At 40.4% G+C, this 24091-nt stretch overlaps 1 protein-coding gene across 1 annotated transcript; it reads left to right on the top strand.

The window, feature by feature from the left end:
- The first annotated feature begins 5431 nt into the window (after nucleotides 1-5431).
- Nucleotides 5432-9168, top strand: LOC135464194 (uncharacterized). The gene is made up of 3 exons (XM_064741698.1): nucleotides 5432-5527; nucleotides 7331-7694; nucleotides 8374-9168. The coding sequence occupies exons 1-3, from the start codon at nucleotides 5458-5460 to the stop codon at nucleotides 8819-8821; spliced, it is 882 nt and encodes a 293-aa protein (XP_064597768.1). The 5' UTR covers nucleotides 5432-5457; the 3' UTR covers nucleotides 8822-9168.
- Nucleotides 9169-24091: the final 14923 nt, after the last annotated feature.

Here is a 24091-nt window from a genome sequence, read left to right on the forward strand (position 1 = left end):
AAACGGTCTATTTTGCTTTGTATTCTCAGCCTTCCTAAACCATTGGTAACCGTCTTTTATACTTCGCTCTATCCGCCATCTGGCACCAAGGGCAACGGTCTATTTTGCTTAGCTGTAGCTGACACCGATGGTAACCGTCTGTTTTGCTTCACTCTATTAGCCTCCTGACATCAATGGTAACCGCCTGATGATCTTCGCTCTAGCAGCCTCCTGACACCACTGGTAACCGCCTGTTACACTTCGCTCTAGCAGCCTTCTGATGCTAATGGTAACCGCCTGTCATACTTTGCTCTAGCAGCCATTTGGCACCAAAGACAGCCGTCTATTTTGCCTAGTTGTAGCTGACACCAACGGTAACCGCCTGTTTTGCTTCACTCTATTAGCCTCCTGACACCAATGGTAACCGCCTGTTATATTTTCCTCTAACAGCCATCTGTCACCAATGCAACCGTGTATTTTGCTTTACACTCTCAGCCTTCTAACAAGAAAGATAATCGTTTATTTTGCGTCCCTCTAACATCCTCCTGGCACCAATGGCGCCCGTCTGTTTTGCTTTGCACCCTCAAGCTTCTGACACCATTGACAACCTCTGGTTTACGTCGCTGTAGCTGACACCAATGGCAACCGTCTGTTTTACTTCGCATTAGCTGACACCTATGGTCACTGTCTGTTTTACTTCGCTCATGCAGCCTTCTGACCAATGATACCGGTCTATTTTGCTTTGCTATAGCTGGCATCAGCAATCTGACACAAATGACCACCGTCTTTTTTGCCCTTGTACCCTCAGCCTTCTGACGCCAAAAATATCTGTCTATTTTGCTTCGCTCTAGCAGCCTCCTGACACCAGTGGTAACCATCTGTTTTGTTTCGCTCTTTCAGCATTCTGAGAAGCTAATAAGAAGCTATTAAGAAGCTAATGAGAAGCTGTTATTTCAAATGTCAGCATTTTGATTGGTTGGTTAACTCGAGGGAAAGTACTTACTTTAGCAGAATAGTTTCTTTATACTCTTTTTTGATGGAACTTCGTTACATTTTGTGCGGAATCTCGCACCTTCGAAGTCGATCTCTTCTTGTATTAAGGCACCTCGTTACACTTGGTGCAACATTTCACATCTTCGAAGTCGATTTTTTCTTGCACTAAGGCACCTGGTTAAATGAATGATCAATGACAAAAGACAGGCTTGTTAAAATTTGACCAATCGACCAATCATGCAACTACTCAATAATCCAATACTGCTCGACAAGAAAAACAACGAAACATGTCAAGAAAACATGTATCCCAACAGATAGTAACTTTTATCATCGACTGAAAAGAACATACATACAGTATGTGTAGATTCTGTTACAGAATACATACAGTATGTGTAGATTCTATTACAGAATCTAGAATTATCCTCATTTAGTTTACCATATTATATTTTACAGTTGCTTATGTAGATTGTGTGCAATGGTAAGATTGATCCATTATTTGCTCTTCATGGCAGGTGTCATTTTGAGTCTGTGCAGTAAATTGATTCATTATAGAACGTTATTGATTTTCAGTTTGATTTTAACCGGTGGTAAATCTTGTGTTCCACTGTCAGTAATCGCTCTACACAGCTGGTTTGTCTTAAAAACTGTCATTTAAAATACAAATCATTAAATGCACAGGTGTTCACTTAATACTCGCGCTCTGCGCAAATATAATAATACATTTCTGTAACGGACACGGGAAAACGACATTTGTTCAGTTGTTGTAAAGACAAATATTAAAGGAATCAATTCAATGGGCTACTTCAGTGTCAAGACCTGTGTGTCTTGAAAGCAGGGTAAAGTGATAATGGTCAGGATAATGTGAATTGTTTTCATGAATTGTCAAAAAATACATTGTATTAAAACAGCTTTTGCTGAGTCCAGAGGATACTACAGAATCAAAAGATTTCTGTCATTTCCAATTTTGCCCGGTGTGACGTCATTAAAGAACACTTGACGACATATATCGCTGACATATAGCGTCACATGTCGTCGTTCTTTCAAACGCGCATGACGTCATTCGAGGATACATGCATTATTCGACGTCTCATCTTCCTGATTCATCGTCACATAAGGAATATTACCACGCCACATCAGAAAAATTTTTACGGAAACTATACGAAGATTTTGTTCGTGAGGACTCTGCAGCAAATGGGGTTAAATAGTGTTATTCATCGTAACTATTTTTGACCTGCGCTGTGTAACTCTGATCCGTAGTGTATCCCTCGTATCATTTTCCTGTTTTCGCCTGGTTTCTCTCAGGACTGAAGCGACACTTTAAGCTCATGGAACACATTCAGCAGCGTAAAAACTGAACAATTCTTCTTGGTTTACAGGAGATATATAACCTACTTTTACACACCGATAACAACTGATGAGGTGCACAACACTGCAGAATTGATGTGATTTATGTAAAAGTCACATGACGCAATACTCAAGATTTGCCACACCGCCATATTCGATGGCAATCAGGTGAATGGCAGGATTTTTTTTTATTTATTTGACTGGTGTTTTACGCCGTACTCAAGAATATTTCACTTACACGACGGCGGCCAGCATTATGGTGGGTGGAAACCAGGCAGAGCCCGGGGAAAACCCACGACCATCCGCAGGTTGCTGGCATCCTTCCCACATACAGCCAGAGAGGAAGCCATCATGAGCTGGACTTGAACTCACAGCGACCGCATTGGTTAGAAACTCTTGGGACATTTTGCTGCGCTAGCGCGCTAACCAACTGAGCCACAGAGGTTCCGTGAATGGCTGGAGAAAGTACTGTAACAAGTAACAGTTACATGGCATTAAGAGTTGTTTTTTTATGGCCTGTTAAGTTAGGTTATGGACTTTCGTTATTTTATGATCTGTTCCGTTTATTTTAATTTTTTTTATTGCTCAAATCACAAACTCTTGCGCAAACAAATCTTTGCCTGGCTTAGAGTGAGTGAGTGAGTGCTTGGGGTTTAACGTCGTACTCAACAATTTTTCAGTCATATGACGACGAAGGAATCATTAGGGTGCATGCACGTGTAATGTGCCTCCTTGTTGCAGGACGGATTTCCACCGCTCTTTTATTTAGTGCTGCATCACTGAGACGACTAACCGAAGGCAAGTAAGCCGCCCCGCCCGAGCCATTATACTGATACGGGTCAACCAGTCGTTGCACTATCCCTTTCATGCTGAACGCCAAGCGAGGAAGCTACAACTTCCTCTTTTAAAGTCTTAGGTGTGACTCGACCAAGGATTGATCCTGGATCTACCGGTCCCGAAGCGGACGCTCTACCAACTGTGCTATCCGGGCCGGTGCCTGACTTAGAAGTCGCGAGTGAAATATTTTACTCTGTAAAGACGTACAAGTAAGGTTGTCCAATTCTAACTCCAATACTGAAGGAAATGAGTTTCATTTGTATGATGAATGAATGATCCAACAGAGTTTAGATCACGTGTTACTCACGTGTTATGAGTTTGTATTCCAGCCGGAACGAGTCCAGTGCTGAGACCTGAAGACATGGTAGAGCATCGATCTCAGGTCCCAAGGCCCATGTTCTTGGCAAAGGTCGGGTTGTTTCTCCTCCCCCCCCCCCCCCCCCCCCCGCCATGTGCTAACACCCATGGGCTACATTTTTGAAAAAAAGCTTTAATCATGAATTATATAAATACGTAGTTGACAGGCCAGGAATAACTTATAAGACACACTCACTCCAATTTAGTCGGTTTAAACCTGGACCATTTGGTCCTATGCGATATGATTAGGCCATTGCTATTTATTCTGGTTCATTTCACAAGCATGAGCACAAAACATAATAGTCCAGGGACATTAAGGGAAGAGGGGGCAAGTATTTCAGCACAAAACATAAAAGTCCAGGGACATCATGGAAGTGGAGAGGAGGGTGGGGGGTAATAATTTCAGCACAAAGGCCAAAAGTCCAAGGACGTTATGTGAAGAGAAGAGCAATTATCAGCACAAAGAGCAAAAGACCAGGGAGATGGAGGGAAGAGGGAGACAAGTATTTCAGCACAAGAAGCAAAACGCCAAAGACATCAAAGTAAGTGGGGGGCGGGGGTATTTCAGCACAAGAGGCAAAAGTCCAGGAACAAGATGGGAGGAGCAGGCAAGTATCTCAGAACAAACGACAAAAGTGCAGGGGAATCTGGTGAGAAGTATCCAAGTATTCAAGCACAAGAAAAAGCAAAAGTTCAAGGGCGGAGGGGGTCGAGTATCAAAGCACAAAGCTCAGGGACATCTTGGGAAGAGGGTCAAGTATCCCAACACCAAAATGCTAAATCCCAGGCACATCTAAGATGGAGGCGGTCAAGTATCCCAGAACAAAAGCCCAGGGACAAATATGGAAGAGATATCTAGTATCACAAAAGGCCAGCATGATCTAGAGAGGATGGCTGGAGTATCTCAGTACAAAAGACAATAGTCTATGAAGTGCAAAACTCTTGGCTTAGAACCGTAACGATGATAACAATCAATATCAAGTCCATGTAAATGTACACAAGTGGATATGTTCGAAAAACCAAAATTATACTTTAGGTAAATTTTTTGGTCCAACTACTCATTTAAAATTATGCTTAATGAGTAATTATTCATTATGGAATGTCAAACAGTTATCACGTACTTATTCAGGAGTAGGGAGAGGACACAAAATATAATCAAACAAGCGACAAACTATCACCTTGCGGCAAAATTGTTTATTAATTTTTATAAAATACTGACCTGGCTGGGTCTTTTATACATCTGTAAATTTCGATATTGGGAATGTTGGTTTCAGTCATGAAAATTTCTGTAATGGCAGACGTGGGAGGCAGTGTGAGAATACAGCTGGATCCTTCTGGTGCAAATATTACTTTAGGTGCGATTTACCTGATAAAATGAAATACTGTTTGAAGTGTTTTTGTACATTGAAGTGTTACAAAGTCTTTACAAGTGTTGCATGAGATGGTGGGAATAAAGCCCCGAGGGTCTTGTTCATTCGCCGGCTATAATATTAATTTATTTATAATACTGGTGAAAAATAAATAAATAAATACCACTAATAGATATCTTAAATAAGAATCTTGAGAGATTGAGAGTCAGACAATAATGAAATATATAGTCAATAACTTTAAATCGACAAACAATATTTTCGTACTGCCAACAAATATTTCTCGTCACAAATGGTACATGAAAATCCTTACATTTGACCACTTGACCACAGATCGCACCTGAAGGCTAACAACCCCTGATCTAATGCCACACACCTGGGAATTTCGCTGGGAGTCCCGGCGACTTTACCACCACCCCCATCATACCCATGCCCCGCCCACTGGACTGACGCCTACAGTCCACAGCCTGTATCACTGCGCGCTATACTCGTGCTCGGTCCAGTCTACCTTATATAAACAGCCGTGAGCTATAGTATATCAGACTGTTGCTGTACATCTTTGTTGTGAGAATCTCAAAAAATGGACTCGGCAATGTTACTTCGTTCATATCTGCTCGGTTCCCTTCTCTGCTTCGCCTTAGTAGCTTGTGGTAAGTGCACATTTTTGTGAACTAATAACCTAATGATAAGTCAACCTCCTGATATAATTTAAATTAGGCCTAAATGTTTATTGGATTGTTTGGGGCATTTACGTAGTATCTAACGTATAATGAATATCAAAAAAAAACTTGAGTGTCAGAAGTGTTATATATCACGCTTATTGTGATCTTTTCTTTTAATATCTTTTTGACATTTTTTATATTTAGTAAAATTCTAAATTGGTGTTTTCCTCCATTTGTATTTGAAGCCTTGCTATCTCTCTTTCTCTTGTTTTCTCTTCATATTTGGGAACTTCTGTTTGGTGAATTCCCGTAAAATGCTAATATTTATTCATTATTGTGTGGGCTTTTTCTTAAGAATACTTGTATTTCACTATTACGACGGCACCAGCAATACGGTGGGAGGAAATCGGACATAACGTGAGGGAACTCACGACCATCCGTAGGTTGTACTTGGCCGAGCATGGTCAGGGATTGAATTCCCAACGACCGCATCGCTGAGAGGCTCCATGTTAACTGAAACGCAGCTATGGATACGAAAAAATAGTCCGTTCTAAGTAAAATAACGATAAAAAGAACAACTTTACGTTAATCGGACGAAGTATTCTTATAGTTTCCCGAGCAGCCGGCTTGTTATCTTTTGAGTTTATTGTAAAATATGACTGCGCCAGGTTTTATTTATTTTTTTATTTGATTGGTGTTTTACGCCGTACTCAAAAATATTTCAGTTATACGACTGCGGTCAGCATTATTGTGAGTGGAAACCGGGCAGACTCCGGGGGAAACCCACGGCTATCCGCAGGTTGCTGCAGGCCTTCCCACTTAAGGCCGGAAGGAGGCCAGGATGAGCTGAGCTTGAGCTCACAGCGACCGCATTGGTGAGAGACTCCTGGGTCATTACGCCGCGTCAGCGCGCTAACCAACTGAGCCACGGAGGCCCTCGCGGCAGGTTTTACTCCAGCATGGTTAAATATAGGGAAAATACAGGGGAAATTCGTTTAGAATGTATTTGATATTCTTTAATAGTGGAAACACTGAAGGCCCCTTTGTTGAGGAATTATGGTTGGCAGGACGAAGAGTGTATTAGGACGTGGCATATTTTTACAGTAAAATTTTGCTACCAAATCAGACTACAGTGCATTTTTCTGCACATAAATAGCTTTTTCTGACCATAAGTTTACAGAACTTTTATAGGTAAATAAGCAATGGACTGTAACGGTACAACATCACTTTCTGTTTTGTTTCGCTTTTCGAAAGTAAAGTGCAGTAAAGTGCAGTAAATGTACAAGCAACCATCAGATATACACCATGTTGTAAAGTTACAGCTCAATGGGCATGTATATGTATTACGTTGTACTTAACAATGTTTCTGTTATATGACTACCAGGAATAATTAGGTCTGTGTACACATACCGTGTCTTCTTGTGGAACTGCGAATCCATGCTGAGAAAAAGCATTACATGTCCCAGGCCCGGACATGGGACCATCAACTTTTCCCTGCCTTTTACCAGGTTCTGCGGGCCTTAGTTTTTCTTGCTAGTGGCCGAAAAGCTACACGGACACCAACGACAGTACGGCCGTTGATGTTGTCTGACATAACGTTCGTTAGAGATCACAGAATGATTTACATTTTTACATGACATGTGGAAAAGTCTGTCAGTCACTTGCCCAGTGCCTACGGTTTAATCCAGTCACTCCGGATTTCTTCCAGTATTACACAGACCTCTGTCATATGAGTAAAAGATAATAATTTAATCACTGGATATAGGTTATTTAATTTTCCCCTCAATCTAGATCCGAGTTTCAGTGACGCCATCAACAAGGGACAGGTAAATCACCGTCAGATTCCGGAGGCGTCAGGGTTAGCTGCCAGTCGGAGACATCCAAACATCCTGTACACACATAACGACAAAGGCGGCCAAAACCGAATATTCGCCCTCAACGCTACAAATTCTCATATCCAGGCCACGTTCACCATATCCGGTGCCACCAATAAAGACTGGGAGGATGTCGCCGTGGGCACGTGCGGCCAGGAAACACGTTTATACATCGGTGACATCGGTGATGGAGGCCCTGAACCTCACACGATTTACCGAGTGAAGGAGCCGGCAGAAATACGTGACCAAACCCTGCAAGTGGACTCAAAACTTCTATATGAGTAAGTGTGACATCTTCATATGTTTCTTCCCATTTGGTGAAAAAAGGGAAATATTTATCACTTTTAATACTAAGAGAGCTCTACATATCAAAGAAAAACTTATAACTCAGAAACGTAAATGAAAGCAGTGAAAATAAAACAAAACAAGATAAATATTAGAGATACTGAGGTCAACATCTTTGCACATGTATATTTGAGCGTAATTATGTTTTAGAAGGAGACCAAACCGATATATTTATCAAAGAAAACTGTAGCCATCTTGATGAATGTACTGGAGAAAGCCATGTTAAGGCTTACTTATACATTAACAGTAGAGAGCACAAGGAAAACAAATGTGTACAGTCACAAGACGATAAAGACGTAAGAAAACTAAAACTAAACAATTTACAAGCCATGTGTATTAAAGCATACATTAAAACATATTACAGAGAGAGGGAGAGAGAAATGTGCGTGGGTAGGGCGAGGGCAATGAGGGGCATAATGTGTACATATAGAAGGGCAGGTGGAGTGGCTTATTGAATACAATAAGTTGCTTGAGGCCTTTGACTCATGGTTCACCATAGGTGATTTCTGTCTAATTTCAAAAAAGGAGGGTTGAAAAAAGCGGAAATAAAATGGCTTATTTTTTCCATTGACATTATTGCTATGCTGGAGCATTTTTGTTGTCTTTAAACTTGAGATTTTCAGACGAAGACTCTGAAACACTGATGATTGATCCAAACGAGGAACTTTACATAGCCTCTAAGACGGATGACGAGCCATCATGGATTGCGCATGTGCCAACTAGTGGAAATTGGGGGACAGGAAATGTCGTAAACGTCCAGAGACAAGCCAACTTTACACGTTACACCAGCAAGAAAAACCCAGTGGGCGGTGACATTTCCCCGGACGGCACGGAAATGCTGATCAAATTTAAAGAATGGGTGTTATACTACAAGTTAGCACCAGGCGAGTCTTACGTGGATGCCGTCAAAAGAGAACCACTTGTATTGCCATACCACCCAGAACCGCGTGGTGAATCCGTCTGTTGGTCACATGACGCGAATGGATATTTCACTTTGTCTGAAGGTAAAAAGGCCGACCAACCGCTTTACTTCTATCGAAGGGAGTCAGCTACCCACGACTAAGCAGTTCAATGTGAAGCATTTATATCCACGGACAATGGGAACGGTCGCCAGTTACTTGACAGAGGCAGGATGTTTTTGTCGTGTCGTCACATGGATGAACTCTTCTCCAGGACATTGCTGTACATAATCAAGTAAACAAATAAATAAATAAGTAGTTAAAATGCTAATAACATAATATACTTAATACCGTCTTTCCCCCCATACATCTCGGATTTACTTTTAGTATTTCTGTTGTTATTAGAATGTCATTTCTGTACAATAAAAGCTCTTAAATGAACAAACAACAAATGATATAACCTTATTTGTTTCGGAACAAGGGCGTAAACAGGCTTAAATGACCACAGGCATATTTCTCTGGCTCACTTGTTAACTCTATTATCTATATTTAATTTAGAATTCTCGCGAGGCCATCAGACATTGTGCGAGACTTTGAATTCCAGACTCTTAGAAATGCGATATGAGAAATATAAAATGATATGCTTTTTAAACCTGAAGTGGGATGTTTTGTCATACATGTATTCCTTTGGTCAAGAGTTGTCTTTTTCTTTATTTAGTTGGTGTTTCTGTCATATGTGGGATAAAGCAATCCATATTGAGTACCATTTCCATGTAGAAGTAAAATTTATCAAAGCTGTTACATTTTAACGACAAATGCTTTATGGGATTAGCTGGTAACAAGCTTATTTCGGTGTAGTGATGAATGTGAATAAATAAAATGATATATTATGTGAAACTTTATTGTAAAACTTGATTGAGCCAGCTTCTATTTCTACATAGTCCACGGCTGTACGTGGGAAGGTCTGCCAGCAACCTGCGGATGGCCGTGAGTTTCCTCCCACCATAATGCTGGCCGCCGTCATAGACGTGAAATGTTCTTGAGTACGACGTGAAACACCAATCAAATAAATAAATCAACATGGTCCATGTTTTTCGGCTAAAAGAGTTCGACGAAGATGTCTGATGTTTTTAATTTTGCTAGAATTTTAAAATTACCCAGGCCAACGGATTGATTAAAAAATACATGACGTTTTCCTGTGCTTTCCATCAAACTTTATAAAATTCAAATCTGTCTCAAAAGCTAGGTCTTCAACCAGTTTATGCCTCTTTCACTCCGAAACTTTTCATTAGCCATAAGGTCACGCCTAACCACTGTTTATTCTTAAGAACACACCATTTAAAACCGGAGAGTGGCCTCAAGGAATGTAATTCGGAGCAGACCTATTCTGTTATATCAGTTGATGTAATCGTCTGATGTAGTGAGTTCAGATCTTAGTCTATTAAGCGTTTTGTTGGACTGGGAAGTATTTCTTCTCTACACACCAGTGAAAAAGGAAGTTCACTCCTGTTTTTGTTTACTACCGGAACCTGTTGTCCATTTAACAATTGAATTTGTATGAAGATGCTGCTCTCAGAAAACTTTCAGAGATATATCCATCTATCGTTGCTATTTTATGTAATGGTCGTGACTGTGATTGTATATATAATTGTCTTATATCTGATTTTTACTGTGAAAATTGTTCTGGCGCTTAATAAGGCAGCAACAAAAACTGTGGCCAAAAACGTGTAGGTGAAGAGTACATTGTACCTGGTCGGTTTGACTGTGTGAGAGGTATAGATTCCCTTTCTAGAAAGGCATTTCTAAATTGCAGTTTGAGGAGTGGAGTTATTGCTGATAATATGCGGAAAACCGGCAATTTAATATGCCTTACGGGACTGTCGTAATGAAGAAAACGTATCAAAGAGGACAAAATGACTAAAGCATTGACACAAAACTCGGTTGGTGATTTCTGGATAGAAGTTGAAATATCCAGTAAAATGTAAATGTACTGCTCTCCTTAGTAGAATAGATAATACAGAAGGCGAATCAGAGAATGTTGTGGCGTGGTAAATTTAGAGGCATCTTAAATTGTATCAAAAGTGATCTGCAGCAACAACAGCACGTGTACCGGAAATCGATGAGACAAACATGTCAGCAGAGAGGGAACAAACATCGGCCTTGTGAACCTAAAACTGTGAATGAACAAGACTCTAACTGTTCCTCATGGAAAGAGGTATTAAATCAATTAAGCTTGAGTGGGTGAATGAGGGCTAGTGGTTTAACCTTGTACTTAACAATTTTTCAGTCATATGACGACGAAGGAATCCTTAGAGCGCATGCGATGTGCCTCCTTGTTGCAGGGCAGATTTCCACCGCTCTTTTATCTAGTGCTACTTCACTGAGGCGCCTTGCCAAAGGCAAGTAAGCCGCCCCACCCGAGCTATTATACTGATACCTGTGAACCAGTCCTTGAACTATCCCCTTCGCTGATGGGCTAATAGAGGAAGCTACTACTTCCTCTTTTCAAGTCTTAGGTGTGACTCAACCCAGGATTGACTCTGGATCTACCGCTCCCAGAAGCAGTACCAAGTGTGCTATCGGGGCCGGTCAGTTAAACTCGATATTGTTGATTTGAATAAGCGTGTATAATGCTAGGGTCCGCTGACCCAGCTCTTGAATCGAGGGTTCCTTCTGCTGAACGGAAAAGTCAAATCCTTGCAACAGGATATCATCAGCTAAGCTGAAGGCTTATATTTCTGATCTCGAAAAGAAACTAGCTGTAATAGAAATTCACGAAAGAAAATACAACCTCCTGTTCTACGGAATTTCGACCAGACCAGTGACCATGAAATTACCTAAGAAGTCATGAGAAGATTTCTGAAAGATGACATGAACTTGGATAGAGAATCGGCTGACTCTTTTCCGATCGTCAACGTCCATGTCCTTCCCACACCACACCATATTACCAGGACGCGAGACAACAATCCCCCAGCCATCATTAGGAAATTAGAGCATGCAAAGGACAAAGATCGCAACCTGAAATCTACTGCCACCCTTATGGGTAAAAAGATGTCTGTACGTACAGATTTCCCACCTCAACTGAAATAGAAACACGGCAAACTGGACAGTATAGCCTATGACATTCGAACATCCCAGAACAAACTGGGATACAAGTGGTAGATACAAATGTTGTCTTGGAAACTAGGCCAGGCAGTGGTATTGACCCTTGACAAATGCAGAAGGAGTAAATAGTCTCAGGTACTCAACTCAATTTTAACTGCAAATCTCTATGTAAATACCTTAACCACCAGTGTTCTAGAACTTCCTTCTGAAGCCTCAAACTGATTAGTTCAGAAAATGCAGATTAAAATTCCTCAACTAATTTGTCAATTGTCTCCCTTTTTCCATTATCAAAGACTAAATGTTCATTTCTGTGAGTCACCTATACACAGAGTAAAGCCTGTTGTAAAATCTGGTTTCATCCCTATAATTTTACATATTCCATGTCAATTTATTTATTTCTGTTGCATCTGAAAGGTGTTTATATATTGTTGAAGCAATTTTTTGGAGAATCTTAAAATATTTCTATATCCATTAGAGTATCTCTGAAATAAGACATGGCAAATATCTTTGGATTTCCTAATGCTCAGAACCATATGTCCAACATGTGTGTGTGTGTGTGTGTGTGTGTTTGTGTGTGCGTGTGTGTGTGCGTGTGCGTGTGTGTTTGTGCGTGTGCGCGTGTGTGTGTATGTGTGTGTGTGTGTGTGTGTGTGCCTGTGTGTGTGTGTGTGTGTGTGTGTGTGTATGTGTGGGTGTGTGTGGGTGTGGGTGTGAGTGTGTCTGTCTGTCTGTCTCGCTGTGTGTCTGCCTGCCTGTCTGTCTGTATATGTGTATCTGTGTGTGTTTATGTCAGTCTGTGCATCTGTCTGTCTGTCTGTCTGTTTGTGTTTGTGTCTGTCTTTATGTATTTCTGTTCGTGTGTATGGCTGTGGGTATGTGTGTGTGTCTGTCTGTATGTGTGTCTGTATGTCTGTCTGTTAAAGGTGAAGAAAACGTACAAAAAGCATTTCATCAAGTTTAGACGAAAGAGTGCCGAAAAGTAGCTGTGAATGTGGTGTGCAATATTTTTTTCGATTTTTCTTTAAAGGAGAAGAAAACTTACAATTATGACACTATAGGGTGAAAAAAGCACGTGTTTTTTTCTATCTGGTGGTGCCTGCTGCATAATTTATCGATTTTCCCTCGCCACGCACGTAAATCCTGAAAAGAGTCCTTCGCATCCTCCATTTTTAATACCTTGTAATTCATGCTGGGGATGTTTTGCCTCTCAGCCAATGAGAGTGGCTAAACTGCCAGCTTGTTCGCGTAAACTCGGAACCTACGTCCAACATTCCGATGTCCCGATCGTCAAGGGGAAAACGAACAGTACTGTTCGCGAACCTCTTGGAAGAAGAGTTCTACCGGAAATGTACGTATTGCACTTCGGCGGTTTCCGACGGCAATTCTCCTCCTAACACAGAAGGCTTCAGGTCTAGTTCTTAGGCAAAATGGAGTCGCCCACAACGGATTTTGACGCTGACTTTATTTATAGTTTGTCAACTTGAGGTACATATTAGAATTTTTATGGCATGTATCTGCGAGAAAATACATTCTCTTTTCAATGATATTTGTTTAATATTTAAGTTTTCTTCTCCTTTAAGAGAAAAAGACACTTGAAAATAGTTTTTGTATGGTGAGTGTTTGGGACCATTTTTTAGGTACATATAGTCTTTGTGTAATAATTTTATAAATGATGGTTTAACACATGATTAATAAATACAATTCGACTAGAATTTGATCTTTTTAGCTAACAAATATGTTAAACCTGGATTTTGATATTATTTATATTTTTCATATATTCATTAGTAATATTATAATCCAGATTAAATGCATGTGTTTGGATAGAACAACAACTTTACTTTCAGATATATCTATTAGACATTTATATTTATACAGCATTATGGTGGGAGGCAATCGGTCAGAATCCTTGGAAAACCCATGACCATCCGCAGGTTGCTGCAAGACCCTCCCACGTGCGATCTATTAATGATTAATGACACTCTAACATTCTAACTGTGAATCATGGCTTAGACTGTCGGCTTTTTTTAAAAAGCAGATTGATCATGTTAAAATTCAAATGTATGTTTCTTTTCCGCCAATATTTGTACTAATAACCAATGTGCACTAAATTAGTACGCTCTTGTTTAAATGTTTATATTCCTCTAAACCTTATTGTCATATTGCCGAAACATTGCACGAAAATAAATCAACAAAATGAAACTATATGCCTATGCAATTTGACTGTTACCTATAATTATTAGATTTGTGTACTTTCAGCACTCAGTCTTACAGCTAATATCTGGTCCCTGAAGACTGAAAATAGACTTCGAAACATGCAGGACCTTCCTGGCTGTTGCAGAGACTAATATCTCCAGTGATGGCACACAGCAGTGAACATGTGACATGTTCACAGCCAAGCTCAAGCAGCGCTAGAAAGCCGGAGATATAATTTATTTATTTATTCCATTGATGTTTTACGCCGTACTCAAGAACATTTCACTTATACGACGGCGGCCAGGATTGAGATGGGAGGAAACCGGGCACAGCCGGGGAAAACCCTCGACCATCCTCAGGTTGCTGTCAGACCTTCCCATGTACGGCAGGACCGGAGATATAGTGCAAAGCAGATATCAAGGGGCGGAGTTAGTAATAACAGTGATGTAATTTTGGGCTATAATTAGGGTTGATACAGAGCTGGATCTGATGCGCTAAATGTGGCCCTTTTACTGTACGCTTCACATAACCCCCTCTCCCTCCTAGCCTCTTTAGCCCCCTATCACGACCCCCCCCCCCCCCACCCAACCCCGCCAAGATATATATTAAAGTGCCGCAGTATATTAACTTTAACCAGCCCAAGCTAAATAATAGCGCTGTACGAAAATGTATGTTGGTGAAACATAAATATTTTGTCTCTTTCATTTGACATACCAAATACCCAACTATCTTTTTGTTTACTGAAGCTTGCATATGTCTATACCACATCCCCTCCCACTAACCATCGGTATTTCAAGACGGCAATGCATGTGTGTATAAAGCTCAGTCACAATCTTATTTCGAAATTTTATACGCAGCACGAGAGTTATCTAGTATATACACTTGAATGTACGTGTTTAAGCCCTGACTCTCAGGTGTGTAGGTCTTTTGTACCACCATCGTGTTTTCCCGTGAATATAACCCATACAGGTCTACATCTCGCTTTATACGGAACAAAAAGCAGCACAGCATGCGGCTGGACGGCTATGCCATCACAAAGACCAATGTTTGAGAAGAATATATTTTTACTTCCTGCTCAGGTAACTTTAGGGTAAGTTTGATCACGCTGAAAACTGGGCTGCTAGTTCAGTCTTCACTGACTGCGTCTGTCACACGACGATACCGCAGGATTGTCCAAACACTATGACCACGCTCGCGTTACTCCCGCTGACCCTGGTAGTTCTGACGTCAATTCCGGTCTGCTACGGGCAAGGTAAGTACAACGAACTTGTGACTGTATTCCCCCTGACCCCGAATTTCCTCTGCCGTAGAGGCCTTCTTTTCGATAGAACTCTTACCATATAGATACATAACAAGTAATTTAACACACGGCAACATACAGGTCTAATCAACGCAGTACTTTTAACAAAATAATAGTTTTAAAATTAAGCCTTACTGGCTAAGACAATTTTATGGTACAGGCGGTGGTGCGGATGTCGCTGAACGCGGCACAGGTGGTGCTGACTGTGGTACGCATGGTGTTGACCGTGACAATGAAGGTACAGAGAGTATACCGATTATATTTTTATAGGAGCACCTTTATAGGATTACCTAGTGTTGTTGCACCCTGTGTTTAAATTGAAAGACTGTATGTATGTTTTAAATGCATGTAAGTTTGGCTTTTTACGTTGTAATTTTTCACTCGTACACGTACTCATTCACATCACACTGTTACTGGGTCAACTTGCCGTGTTTGTTTGCCGTCGCCTCTCAGTACTGAGCTCTAAGCGAGGCAGCAGCAAGTACCATTTTAAAGTCTCTGGTAAGGCACGACCCAGGCTTTATCCCAGACTTTAGGACTTCAAGGGCCTTTCACTGTAAGAGACATAATTCCTAGTCTCAACTGTCCACCATGTGCATACCTAGCTACAGGCAGTGATAGGTATACACAGACTCCTAAATGAATGGGATGCGTGGGTGCTAATCGTGTTCCCATCACCCCATCACTTATCACGTTACAATCCCGATGATGCAGCATATATAACGGCTAACGGTGAATAAACTTCCTATTTATTATATATGGGCATTCATATTTATTTATTTAAAGGAGCAGAAACATAAAAATGACGCCAAAATCAGATGAAAGAGCCTGAAATCTTATTTTCTAATATTTTTGTATGGTGGGTATTTGGGACCACAATTTGGTACGTGTGATGCATGTTCATATCCAAAAGCATGCATTTAATCTGAATTATGATAATTTTTATAGATACATTAAAAATATAAATATGATCAAAATCCAGGTAGAACACATCTGTTAGCTGAAAAGACAAAACCCTAGTGCAAATATATTTATTAAACCTGTGTTACATCACCATTTATAACATTATTACACAAAGACAATATATACCAAGTGGTGGTCCCAAATACCCACCATACAAAAACTATTTCCAAGTGTCCTAATTGTGATGAGTTTAATCTGCGTCACAAGTTGCTAGTTCATAAACTAGTTTGTCAAGGATACTCCATCAAAACACCTTCATTCTAAGTTTCTCAAATTTTACAATGAGCATAACACTTTCGCTGGCAGGTATGAACAGAGAGTTCAGAATCTCTGTGGTCAACCACATAGGCGGCGCTGTTATCCCAATGTACATATCTATGACGTACATGGTATTTACCAACATAGATGGCGTTGGTTGCCCAGCGTAACCGTCTATCCTGTATGTCATGTGTAACATCATAGATGGCGCCTCTTGTAGCATGAGATCTTTACATATTGACGGGAAAGACGTAATCGTCCGTTACTTTTGAATCATAATTTGATCGGTTAGGGTCTGTAATGCTCGTCATTTTCGAACTGTATCTAATACCGCTTAACCTGGGGCTTGGGGTCGTAAAGGTAGCCATGCTCATTACATCAGCATGATGCCGTTATGAACAGTTGAATTTCAAAGCGCGACTGAGATACTTGTTTAATTGTTATTTTACCTGGAACTCATTCACGGACTACGAATTTGAACTTTGATATGGAATTCATGCCTGGAATATCCACTGTCTGGCCGGCATCATTGAAAACTGATGACAACTTCTCTCTTGTCTGTTTCCGGCTTTATTTCTTACTCGTTCAACTAAAACATATAGGAATGTTAGTTTGTGGTCTTCTTCTACCTCCATGGTAAATTGAATAGACAGATGTATGGAATTCAAACATTGTAAGAATGAAGGAAGATTCTGTTTACAATGATTCCATGTTACAAATGTGTCACCTACATATCTCGGCCATAATTTGGGTCTTCATACTGCATTAGATACGGTAACAGATTCAAAATGTTCCATGAATATGTTAGCTACAACAGGCGGTAAAGGAGAACCCCTGGGGGTACCATCCTGCATTTTAAAGTAATCATCCCTCCGTTGGAAGTAGTTTAATCTTAAACAAAGTCCAGATAGTTGTTTAAAAAAAATTGCAGGTAAAGGACTGACAATAAGCTCTCTGTTGTCATCGATTTTCTTCATGATTATCTCAATTGTCTCTGTTATCGTGACTTTGGTGAACAAAAATTTCACATCAAAACTGACAAGTACATCGTTCTTCTTAAGGTTAATTAATTTTAATTTACCTACAAAGTGTGTAGAGCTCTTCACAAAAGAAGATGATGATCCGGTCAATGATCGAAGAATGGATGGTAAATAACTTAGCTATGCTCTATGTTACGGACCCAATAAATGAAACGATAGGAGGTAGACGAACCTTCTCTTTCTTTTATTAACTTTTTAACGAGAGACCATAGAACTTCGGGCAAGTAGGATGTTGTTCACCTCGTTCTCGACGAAGTTTGTCTGTAATTAACTTTTCTTTATGTAACTTATTAAACAAATTATTGAGATTTTCTTATTAATAAGTATTGAGGGGTCTCTCTTGAGTTTCTGATAACAACTGTCCGATAAGAGATCTTGTACTTTCTCCTCATGGTCCTTCTAATTCAAAATAACTGTGGCATTGCCCTTTTCCGCAGGAAGAATGACAACCTAGGTATTGTCCTTCAGTTTTTTGACGGCATTTCTTTCTTCTCGTGTATATTTCTGTTATTGTGAGACTGGCTGATGTTTCTCCAAAACGTCTTTAATTTTAATTCTCAATTCTGTTGCTTTGATGCCATCTGTCAAGTTTGAAATAGAGTTTTCCACTGAAGTTACAATGTCCAGATACGAATTATGTTCTTCTCGATTCGAAATGTGTTTCACTCGTTTGCACGAAATGTCGCTCTGATATCTTGTTAAGGTAGTGTCACTGAGATTAAGGACACATTTGTTTTGGGATTTATTCGATGAACTGCATTGTTTCCTTGTTTTTATCTTTACAAACAGAAAGTTTTTGAAATTTTGTAACTTTGGTTAACTTGGTGTCACCATAAACTGTTGTAGTGTATGATCTCACGGCGGTGTGGATTTAGAGACGAATGTTAGGAAATTTAAACCATGTGGTCTATTCCTGGAGACAGTGGTGTATGCTGTGTAACTGCGTGGAAATTGTTTTGAACACTTGGTGGTGCAGTCACTGTAAACAAATAACTCCACGCCCATTGTCCAGCATGCAACGTGCTATCAAATAATTATGACGTCACTCGAGGCAATGCGCTCTTCGAGTCGAAACTCTGCTTATGGAGTTAAATACATTATGAATTAGCAAAAGCATTGTATCTGCATTTTCCTTGTAATAACATGGACGTTCAGCATGTCAATTTGTACAGCTTGGATTGTTACGTGTCACTGACTAAAAACACATTGTGGTAGTGAGTATGACTGATTTTACAGACGACTGATTAGCTTTATTGTATGGTGTTGTGTATAATTAAAGACGTACAAAATAGAAAAACCAGAGCAGCGACGATAGTGTGATAGACGTACAACATGGAGAGTAAAACCAGAGCAGCGACGATAGTGTGATAGACGTATAGCATAGGGTGTAAAACCAGAGCAGCAACGACAGTGTGATAGACGTACAGCATAGAGAGTAAAACCAGAGCAGCGACGACAGTGTGATAGACGTACAGCATAGAGAGTAAAATCAGAGCAGCGACGACAGTGGGATAGACGTACAGCATAGAGAGTTAAACCAGAGCAGCGACCACAGTGTGATAGACGTACAGCATAGAGAGTAAAGCCAGTAAAGCTTCGGCCATAGTGGATTCAACCACAATTTTGCAGGTCAATTCAGTTGTGTTGCGGATTTAGGACAGCAGGTTGGTCAAGTGCTTGGCGAGGTGCGATGGTTTCCCACAGATCATATCCGCGTTTCCCCGACCTATAAACCTGTGCACCGTCATGCAAATGAAATGAATGGCCTTTAACACCACACCAAATATCAATAAATAAATAAATAAATCAATGAATTAAGTTAACTTTTCATTTCCAAACCAAATGGAATTTCTGGACGCTTTAAAATACCTACAATACTTTAGACAGAAGTTCGCAGTTAGGAGGGGCGTCCCTGAGAATATCTGTCTGGATAACTGTTTCACACTTGGTGTAAAAATGACACTTTATGCGGGCTATCGCGTGATACCCATACTTCCGAATTACAACACCAGTGGGTGTTTCGGTGGATAACTGTCGGCTCTGTATCTCCACTGATATTGTACCACTTCATACTTCATGCTGTCACGCAATGGGCGCTTTTAGGTGTAATTTATACACCAGGTGTGAACTGTAGGTCCAGTAGTAACGAAAATATAGCCTATTATACGTTTAAGTAAAATAACAACTGGGCCCCCTTGAACTACTAACTGCTAACTGCGAACTACTGTGTAAAGTATTACACCTCGATAGATTGTAAAAAGTGTTTCTTCTGGCAAATATTTAATACAAGTTACACTGTGACGTCATTGCCTGCGGCGTCATTACCCTGTGGTGTCATTATGCCTATATCTCATCATAACCCATACGGTTAAGGGACAATACGTATTTTATTATGAGTCTATTACAAAGAAGCTAATGATTCAGTTTATCGAACTCTTCAGACATGAGTTTACGTAATATAGTATTATGAAATATAGCACAAACCTCATCAAATGAAGACAAGATTCATGTATGTATTAGGAAATTAGCTTGATCTGCTTTGCGGAAGTTGGTTGTGGCTTGCCGATATTCACATAGACGTAAATCCATCTTACACGTGACACACGTGACAAAGCTTTACATGTATAAAGCTACTTTTGGGTAGGTTTGAGCATGCTGAAGATTGCGGAGTTCGCTCAGTGTCCGTACTATTATCTATTCCTTTTACTCTTCGGCCGTAAGTGGGAAGGTCTGTCATCAACCTGGGGATGGTCGTGGGTTTCCCCCGGGCTATGCACGGTTTCCTCCCACCATAATGCTGGCCGCTGTCGTATAAGTGAAAAATTCTTGAGTACGAACTAAGGTTTAATCCGTTTGCTGATACTGTCTGAGGCGTTTCTTTGTTGTACCTTGATCATATTGATCGAGGTCCATTTGAGATACAGGTGCCTTTGATAGACCTTACATGTATATATGTATGTACTGGACATCATGCTGTAATAGGGCCAATACTTCCTCATCAGCCTCGGACAATTTATAGGACTGCGTCCTTTGCGTGGGATTGACTTTGAGTACATTTTCACCTGGTTATGAAGTTTAAATAAATTTACATACAGTTTTTAAAGGCTAAAATTTCTCACAAAAATGTCACTTAAGTGGTGGATCCCATTTATGTTTTAGTCTGTAGCTCGACATCACTCACTAAATGTGGAGAGGAATGTCACTGTGCGGACAGGACGAGATGTGGAGGAGGGTTTTGTGAGGGAGGCTGTCAGGACGGATGGACAAACACTGACTGTCAGCAAGGTAAGTGTAGATATTCATGTTAACACTTACAGAACTGCATACTTTCAAATCACATTGATATCTTTTGACGAATCAGAATTCTCCTCTAAAGCATAGGCCTGTACAGTTACACTGTACAACCACCTGTTCATACATGTACACCTGCCTTCATTTACTGATGACTTACCTGCTGCTGTTTGCGCCGACGTTCTCTAACCGGTGTTTACAATGGTCATGTGTCATTTTCTGTGAGGGAGATTGTTCCAGGTAAGTGGGGGAAGTCTTGTACATGCTACCGCGGGCTTTACATCAGGAGATTTGGTCTGCAGCTGGTTGGTGATCCCTTCTTAGGAAAGAAAGTTATATTAATATATCAGTTTATAGATAAACAGGTCGTGTTCAGAACCGTGCGATAAGAAAAAGCTAATTTCAGATCCGAGCACAACTCATTTACATATCTGAGGTATACATTTTGCTGGCAGCGATAACAAAATATTTATGGCCATAGCACGTCGACCGCAAATCACCAACGTTAGAGATCTTGCACTTGTCTTACAACGTGTGTGGCGTAGGATACGACAAGCTGTTATCCAGAGACTGATATTGTTCATTAGAAGGCGTTGAATGGCATGCATTGTAAACTTGGATGGTCATACCCGGTACTGATTTTGTCTTTGGACCTCTTGTGTATTGCATTTCCTCTATTTTTAAATTGTGTACTTTCCAGTGACACCTGCTATTACTAACGCGTAATTGACTTATCTGAGTGTGAATGTAATGCACAGCCAACACCAAATAAGAAATTTGCAAAAAGAATAAAACCAAAACTGAAAACATTGCACTCTTGATGAATGTATATTTTATTCTCTGTGTATTTATTTATTTATTTATTTATTTATTTGATTATTTGGTGTTTATGCCGTACTCAATAATATTTCAATTATACGACGGCGGCTAGCATTATGATGGGTGGAAACCGGGCAGAGCCGGGGGAAACCCACGACCATCCTCAGATTGCTGGGAGACCTTTCCACGTACGACCGGAGAGGAAGCCATCATCAGCTGGACTTGAACTCACAGCGACCGGATTGCTGAGACACTCTTGAGTCATTACGCTGCGCTAGAGCGCTAACCAACGAAGCAACGGAGGCTCCCGTGTGTATAGTATAGGTTTATGGTATGTTTTCCTATGACCCATTACCATACTTACAGTTTTCGTCTCTATGTTTCAGTGTGTGAAGCATCGAGTCCTACAAAATGTGGAGAAGATTGTCATTGTAATAGGATCTTCTCTTGTGGCTTTGGCACCTGTTTGGGAGGGAACGGCTGCGCTCCTGGGTGGAAAGGGAGTACCTGTCAGACACCTACAGGTAACAGTATTTATGGAGACTAAGTAATTTATTTATTTATTTATTTGATTGGTGTTTTACGCCGTACTCAAGAATATTTCACTTATACGACGGCGGCCAGCATTATGGTGGGTGGAAACCGGGCACACCCCGGGGGAAACCCACGACCATCCGCAGGTTGCTTCCCACGTACGACCGGAGAGGAAGCCAGCATGAGCTGGACTTGAAGTCACAGCGACCGCATTGGTGAGAGACTCCTGGGTCATTACGCTGCGCTAGCGCGTTAACCAACTGAGCCACGGAGGCCCCAGACTAAGTAATGGTTTAGTTTTAATTTTGCCCCGTCCTAGCTTGTTCTCGCCACCTTGTAACTGCCACCAGGTTCGTCATAACAGCGTCGCAGCAGAGAGGGGCATTGTTTTACTGAGTCGAAACAAGGGCTGCGTAGTTTTGTTTGACCAATGTCCAAACATTTCAGGAAAGGCGCAGTCGTACTAAGTCAGACTAGTAACAACAGCGTCACTGTAGTCAAGGTTGTCAAGGGTGTAGTTTTAATCGGCCAGACTTCCTACAGCAGGAGGGCGTACATGTAGTCTTACTCAGCCAGAGTTGTAAAAACAGAGAGGCATATTTTTTCTCGGCCAGGGTTGTAAAAGCAGAGAGGCGTAGTCTTTCTTAGTCGGAGTTGTAAGGATAGGGAGAGACATAGCCTTTCTAGACCAGAGTTGTTACAGCAGGGAGAGGCGTAGTCTTGCTGGCTAAAGAAGAACAACGATGTCATCTGTAAGTTCTGTATGTCGCGTTAGTGCCTACTTGATTTACTGTCAAATTGCTCCGAAAGTGTCATACATAAATTATTCCTCAAGTTTAAAACAGTTCCACCGTTTAAATCCTAAGGATATTCATCAAAAAGTAAAAGATAGTGGGAAATGAAATTTTCTTTGTCTGAGCAGTTAAAACCTCGTGACATACAGTGCGTGGCACACGGCGCAAAGTAAGTACTGTGCTGTATTAGTTGATGTGCGGGGTGCGTTTTATTCAGTATAACAAACTAAAAAATATAAATAAATTACGCTTATTTATTCTTTATACTTCTTTAACTTTGTTATGGAAAGTCATACAGGCTGAAGATGAAATGTCAAAAGGTTGTACTTCATCAGTTGTATACAACATTTGTATTCAGCAAAACAAAAAACAAAACAAAAGAAAAACAACAAAACAACAGATTTAAATTTAAAGTGATTCAACATTAGAACTGATGTTAGCATTAACAGAAAGAATAGGGAGATCATTTGACTGCAATTTTCGGAAACTAGAAGTTAAAAATATTCGCGTCTAACATACATTATGTTGACAAATTTCTGTGACAGTCAGAGCTGTTAACATTGATCTCTACAAAATTTATATATTGCTTACTTCAGTGAGAAAAAAATTTTGTCTTAATCTGCCTCAGATACCTTGTATCACTATCCTGGATGATATGGTTCTCTACGTTGACCTTACATACCTAACTGGTATTTTGTGTAAAACATTAATTAAGTTGATGAACTCCAGCCTACGTTGTTTTGGCTCTGGTGACATTTCCAGGGTGCAGTTTTTCTTTTTATTGACCCACATCTTGAAGTCGTCACCCACTGTTATCAATATGCTAACAAAGTATTCTAATTAAGACCAGATTAAATTCATCAGAATATATTGTTAGTAAGCCTAAAAAGGAGCAGCGTCCGTATCTCCCCGTCTCTGTCTGGAGTAACTCTCGGCTCACACGTGGTTTCGTTCTCTTGAGTCTCATGATCAAAGAAAATGATAATTAGCTTTAGCCTTTCTGTTTTCATTGATTTTAAATCAAAAGAGACATGCAGGAATTAATATTCTCGTTCACACTGAATGCTGTAATTTTGGCCATGGAAGGTTTACATTTGTAGAATTCAATATGTGTTGCTTTTTATTTGTAACAGAACC

Source organism: Liolophura sinensis, chromosome 3 (assembly GCF_032854445.1).
Source record: "Liolophura sinensis isolate JHLJ2023 chromosome 3, CUHK_Ljap_v2, whole genome shotgun sequence".
Lineage (NCBI taxonomy): Eukaryota > Metazoa > Mollusca > Polyplacophora > Chitonida > Chitonidae > Liolophura > Liolophura sinensis.

Bases quoted from the DNA above. Each gene is read 5' to 3' on its own strand.
- LOC135464194 (XM_064741698.1), top strand. From the start codon at position 5,458: ATGGACTCGGCAATGTTACTTCGTTCATATCTGCTCGGTTCCCTTCTC. The intron at 5,528-7,330 runs GTAAGTGCACAT...CCCTCAATCTAG, and splicing joins CTTCGCCTTAGTAGCTTGTG to ATCCGAGTTTCAGTGACGCC. The intron at 7,695-8,373 runs GTAAGTGTGACA...TTTAAACTTGAG, and splicing joins GACTCAAAACTTCTATATGA to ATTTTCAGACGAAGACTCTG.